Source organism: Terrapene carolina, unplaced genomic scaffold (assembly GCF_002925995.2).
Source record: "Terrapene carolina triunguis isolate 2854851 unplaced genomic scaffold, T_m_triunguis-2.0 Scaffold714, whole genome shotgun sequence".
Lineage (NCBI taxonomy): Eukaryota > Metazoa > Chordata > Testudines > Emydidae > Terrapene > Terrapene triunguis.
Genome location: NW_020665065.1, coordinates 10,537,663 through 10,544,141, shown reverse-complemented (window position 1 = coordinate 10,544,141; position 6,479 = coordinate 10,537,663). Strand labels below are relative to the sequence as shown.

The 6,479-nt window shown below is 45.5% G+C and overlaps 1 protein-coding gene across 4 annotated transcripts in view; it reads left to right on the top strand.

Moving 5' to 3' along the window:
* The first annotated feature begins 5,953 nt into the window (after window positions 1–5,953).
* Window positions 5,954–6,479, top strand: part of CLSTN1 (calsyntenin 1) — a 62,436-nt gene continuing 61,910 nt past the window's right edge. For all 4 annotated transcript variants that reach the window (XM_024210610.1, XM_024210608.1, XM_024210609.1 and 1 more), the window contains exon 1: window positions 5,954–6,280. In XM_024210610.1, the coding sequence (XP_024066378.1) occupies window positions 6,190–6,280 (91 nt within the window). In that variant the 5' untranslated portion in view covers window positions 5,954–6,189. The remainder of the gene's footprint in view (window positions 6,281–6,479) is intronic.

Sequence of the window (6,479 nt, the reverse complement as noted above, 5' to 3'; positions counted from 1 at the left end):
GGTACTTAAGCACACCCCTCTCCTAGAACTCCACCCAAAAGGTGTGAAGCTTCCAGCAGGGCTGGCTCCAGCTTTTTTGCCGCCCCAAGCAGCGAAGCAAAGAAAAAAAAAAAAGCTGCGCACGGCGGGACTTCGTTGGTGGCTCTACCGCGCCGCTTCATTCGTCGGCGGCAATTCGGCAGCAAGTCCTTCCCTCCGAGAGGGAGTGAGGGACTTGCCACCGAAGACCCAGACGTGCTACCCCTTTCCATTGGCCGCCCCAAGCACCTGCTTCCTTTGCTGGTGCCTGGAGCCGGCCCTGGCTTCCGGTTTACAGTTTCTCTTTCAGGGCCAACGTGGTAGTTGTGAACGCTTAAACACTAAGGGCAAGTCTACACTATAAAACTAAATCGACCGAAGTAATTACATTGCTTTTGCATATCTACACTATGCTCCTTGTGTTGTCGGTGCGTATCCTCACTAGGAGCACTTGCACTGATTAAACTGTCAGTGTGGGGCATTGTGGGATGGTTTCTGAAAGGCAGCAGCAGTCAATGTAAGCAATGCAGCATCTACACTGACACTGTGTCAACCTAACTACATCAACCTAAACGCTATGCCTCTCACAGAGGTGGAGTTATTAAGTAGTCGTAGTGGGCGAGTTACATCAGCAGGAGCGACGTTTTAGTGTAGACGTTTGCAGTGTAGTGTAGTGCATTTCAGTGTAGACAATGTAAGCTGCCTTATGTCGACCTAACCTTGCAGTGTAGACCAAGCCATACTGGTAGACAGGCTTAGCCCCGATTCTAGCACCGCTGCTCTTTACTTAACAAAACACATAGAGTACAGATCATACAGAAAACCATAAAATATCCTAAATACAATGTCCCTCGGTAGCTCACCCTTCCCTTGGGAGATCATCTGTGTTCCATCAGGCAGGCAGGGTTCTCTGCCCCCTTGCCTATCCTGCCCCGCTGCAGCCTCCCTCATCTTAATCTGGTGTAAAATGGCTCCCTCCCCCATGTCCCCTCTGTGTGTCCCTTTATAACTTCCTGCTGGGGAGTGTGGGTGACCTGCTGCTTTTGTTCTGCTTTTTGGTAACTTTCCACTGCTCCCAACCCCCACCCCCAAGAGGAGGAAGTATCTTCCCCCAGCTAGAGCAAAGCCATTGTCCAAAGGTATTTTACTTTGAATAGGCTATTGTTGACTGCTTTGTCACCCACCATTGTCTCTGGCCTGGCAGAGATGTGACATAACCCTGCTAACTCACGGTGGTTCCACATACATATAGGCTTTCCAAGACACAGTAATGTCATGATACAATTTCATAACCTCATCCACAACTCAGAAGTGGGTACAGACAGAACCTCCGAATTGTCACAGTTGAACAGATTGTTAAATCAAGACATTTTTATGGGAGGCTTGAATAAGAAATGCAGATTGACTTTCTAGCTGCTGATAAAGCAAGTGGTCTGGGTCATCGTCCAGACCCCAAAATAAATAGCTGTGAAGTAAACTGGTCACTTTGCCAATGGATGGTTACACAGCACAGTTAGAAGCCGCGCTGCACAACTGGCAAACAGGGAGCATAACACTAACTGTCTTCCCTCAGGGTATTATCATGTAGTTTTCTGCTCTTTTCAGAACATGGTGGTTCTAGCAAAGGTGTTGTAATGTGTGGGTAGAATGAAGGGGGGTTTGCTCTTCTGGATGCAAATTAATTTTTTGGGACTACTTTGGTTTGCTTTCTGATTTTCAAACTCTTGGGTTTTTCAATCTTTCCATTTGCTGGTGAGCAACATGTCAGATTCGGTTGCCCTGATGCTCTGGGTCCATCTCTGGTTGATGTAGTCACACCAGCAGTCTTTGATTGCCAAGTCAGACATTAGTATCTATGCTGCTGTTTATACCTAAAATAAAATAATAAAAATCCACCCACTTGCTCTCCACCAAGGGAGCAATAACATCATAAATGTATTTATACAAGCTGTCCAAGCCCTACTACTTTGTTATGAACTAACAAAATTCTATTGTCAGGTAATGATAGACTTGGCACATCTCTGAGATCATATTAAGCTCTCATAAAACTCTTTGAACAATGCACAATTTGGCATTTCTCCAGCTGCCGAATAGCACCCTGGAAATTCAAAGAGCAATCTGAGTAGCGGAAGCTGTTCCCTCAGGATGGAGCCTCATAGAAAAAGATCCCGGAAGGGTTTCATTTTCCTTGAGCATCAGTTTGCATAGGAAATGATGCATCTGTAAGGCACTGTGTAAAGAAAGTGGGCCTACCCAGACATGCCCTGTGGCTGAGCCCAAGAGATGCTCAACACCCACAACTCCCACTGGCGTTAAGGGAAGTTGTGGATGCTCAGCACCTCCCTGGATCAAGCTCCAGGGCTTGGGAAAATAAATGATTTTACTTACATTTTTGTAGACAGTCTATAATGCTCTCTGTCATCTTCTAATGGGACAGTCTGTTTTAATAATAATACAGTGCATATCCATAGCACCTTAAATGTGAGAATCACACACTACTTTACAAACACAAGTTTCAAATGACCCCTATAAGGAAGTATTATTATTATTATTATTATTACCATTTTACAGATTGGTCAGCTGAGGCACAGAAAAATTAAGTGGCTTGCTTTAAAAAAAAAATCGCATAGCAAATGATTGGCACTGCTAGGAATAGCACCCAAGAATTCTGTCTCGAAGTGTCTTGCTCCAAGCATTAGCCTTCCCAAGCTCCTTTTAATGATGTGAGACAGTTTCTTCTTTCACTACTTTTCTCTGATGTGCAGTGGGATACATGCTCACAAGATGTTGGCTCCATACTGAGGAAGCATTCATATTTCAACATCATAGAATATATAGCTGCCAAACTAAAATAAGCATCCTGGAGGTGGGATGGATAATTTAGGGGATTAATAATGCAAGAAAATCTTCACCTGCAGGTTCCGGTTTAAATCCAGCCCAGGATGCTAGAGAGTGAAAGTTGCCTCTGATGGCTCTTTGGTGGCCTATATGAAAAGAGTTTGGTGGTCTTTGTCCAATTCGCAGTCGTGAAGTGTCCATAAGAGTAAGACAAAACAGCACAATAATTGTCAATCATTGTCTTTTAGTAGAGTAGACCAAAGACTGACTAGTGTGGTGAATAAATTATCCTCTCGCCTCTGGAAGGCTGGATGGCCCCTACATCTGGAGTTTGCTTTGCTGGTATATTGGTGGGGCAACGTGGCAGGAGCTGTTACGGGGGCTGCCTGTTCTATAGATAAACAGAGCTGTCTGTCATGCCAGCATTAAAGTCACATGATGAGTTTAAATCTATAAAAAAATACGGAAACAAAAACCATATCAGGGATGTCAAAACAGTCTGTTTTATTTTTATTTCACTGTGGGAGTGAAATGGCTTATAGGTACAAAACAGTCATCTCTGTAATGATAAAATCAGTCTGTCTCACTTTGGCTTTTATGAAGCGCCATAAATCTGGGAAGGTAGATTTTCCTCTTTTGAAATTGGCTCTCTGATTTAATTTTTTGATCAAAGAGCAATAATAACAAAGGAAGCTGAGACAATCATCCTTCCACTGCTGAACAGGTTCTGTGCACCTGAATTATTCACATGCAAGCTTCTTCCATGTGAGGCACCTGCACGTTTTCCCAGATAGAACTAATAACCCTGTGTCCTAATAAAAAAGAATCAATGTACATAAAAATGCATCTCACTAATCTGAATGTCTGCATGCTTCTTGGGTACTCTAAAAACAGTTTAGCCACTCTATGCAGAAACGTTTATACTACTCAGTTATGGGAGAGGCATTTTGTGCCTCAGTTTCCCCATCTGTAAAATGGGGCTAATAATTCTTAAAGGGACACAGACTCAAAAATCACTTATAGACCTGATCCTACAAAGACTTATGAATTTACTTAAAGTTAAGCATATGGATAAGTCTTTGCAGCATTGTGGCCTTAGATTATTTAAAAAAAACAAACCAACCCTCACCATATTTTTCTCTATTTTTTTCATGTTGTGCATTTAACAGTACTTTATGCAGGTCTCTTTTACCATTTCTCTGGTAGGCTACCACCCTACAATGTGATATTTGTGGGCAGACCTCTATGCCTATCATTGCAGCATCAGGCTCTAAGGGTTTGATCCTGCTCCCCTTGAAATTAATGGAAAAACTCCCTGATTGCAGGATCAGGGCCTCGAGTCAATTCCAGCCTTGCTGGAAATATCTTTGTAAACATTAACAGGAGAGCAGGCAAATCTCTTATAAAAATGTAAAGGAATGTTTAGAAAGTCAGGCGATACTATTTAAAAGTTGATGTATCAGGAACTGGAATTTTTAAAAAGTAATTTTTTAAAAGAATGACTTGATAGTGTCCCACTATTGAGTCATGAAGTTTTAATTAGTTCATGTTTGTAAAGTAACTCTAGATCTTCAGGTGGAAGAAGGTATACAAGAGCAAAATATTATTTTTGTGTTAGCAAGATACAAGGCACTCTTGTAACACAGTTAATTTCAATGGCAGGAATGCAAACGATTCTTTGGAGAAAATCATGAAAAATTAACAACACAACCATAGAAACAGAGTACACAATAATAGAAAGAAGACAACAATCCTACATACTTGGGAGGGAAATCTAGGCTCCTGAAAATAATTGTTGCATTAGGCCAATTACACTGCAAACTGTCTCTTACGTAAATCCTACCATCTTTCCTCAGTTCTTATCCAGGAAAAATGTCCTTGATTTCAGATAGGTTTTTGGCTGAGTAAAGACTGAAGGATTTGGTTTCTGGATGGATTTCATTGCATTGCAGTTTGTGAATTTTAATACTGTACAATACAAAAAGGACAAAGCGTTGCTAGTAATACAGCATTTTACATTCCCACCATCCACCCACTCCATGTGCACACATTAAATAATTAACAGGGCGCCACCGTTTTAACTCCTCCGTCTCTTCTTCATCCAGCGAAAAACCACGCGAGTTTGCAGTGGGATATGAAGTTTAATGCGACACAAAAGGAGCATCTGTACCTTCCCTCCCTGCATCCAAGTGAGTCTGCATTGCAGTGTGAAATGCAGTGCAAAGCAAACTGAATAACGCATCAGCATTTAGTTCTGCCTTCCACTCCAGCCAACACAGACCACGGGAGTATGCATTGCAATGTTATTTATTTTTATCCTGGTAGCGCCCACTATGTGGTGCTTAACACAGTGCACAATTGATTGAGCAGCAGCATCTACATTCTGCCCCCTTTTCAATACAAGCGATGAGAGCTTGCAATGCAATACAAAATGGATGGTGCATCAGCATCTACAGCCCTCCCTCCTACCTATACAGAACAAATCATGTGAGATGGCATTGCAATGTGATGTTTAATACAATGCAAAAGGGCAGGCACATGAGGACCAGCATCCTCCCACCCCCCTTCAGTGGAAAAGGAATGGAGCCATCCCCACGCTGGAGGAGGAAGCACTGGGCTCTGCAGAGGCACAACCAGCCCTGGCTGTGACATGAGTCCAGAGAAGGAGAGGGCGGGGTAGTTTTGGTTTCTTCCAGGTAGAGAGTGAAAACAACCTTCTCCCCACATAGATGAGATGGTTTTTCCCATCTGTCTACTGCCCCAGATGGTACTTTCCTTCCCTCAACCCCCGCCCCACAACATTTCCCGCAGAAATGTTATCCACCCCCATGAGGTGGTTTCTCCCCGCTATTAATACCCCCCTCAACAGGTTTGATTTCTCTCCTCCCTCTAATCCACCCCAAGAAATAAGGTGTCCCCCCCCATAAATGGTTCTACCCTCTTGCCTCAGGTGAGTTCTCTCCTTTTGCACCCCTGCGAAGATTAAGTGGTTTGTTCCCCTCCTCCATAGGGATGAGGTGGTTTCTCCCATCCCTTATATCCCATCTCTCTCTCTCCCTCCCTCTGAGTTGGTTTCTCCCCCACTCCCCCTCCCCTGCCTGGTAACCGGTGCGGGAGAGAATGAGCCTAAGCATCAGCCGCCGCCATCTTGATCTTAGCTGCCGCTGGCGGAGCGTTGGGCTCTGAGGAAGGGAGCGGAGCTTCCTCAGCGCCCCTGACCCTCCGCCGCGCGGCGCGGGACGCAGCCGGGCCCGCTGGGGGTGCCCCCTCCCCTGTCTCTTGGGGTCAATCCCCCCCTTTCCCCACCCAGTCTGAGCGGGGAGAGAGCGAGCGATGCTGCGCCCCGGGATGCTCTGCCCGCTCCTAACCCCCGCCTGGCTCCTGACCGCTGGGCTGCTTTGCGGCGGGCTCTGGGCTGCTAGAGGTGAGTCAGACCCGGGGCTGTACGCCCGCGCGCGCGTGTGTAAAGGGATGGTCAACCCGCCGCACTGAACCCCTCCCTGGGAGACTGCATGTGAGGGGGGGCCCGCTAACCTCTGCCCCCGTGACACCCCGCCTGTCCTCTGCGGGGCTTGACGCCCCCCCCCCAATTCCCCGTGACACCCCGCCTGTCCTCTGCGGGG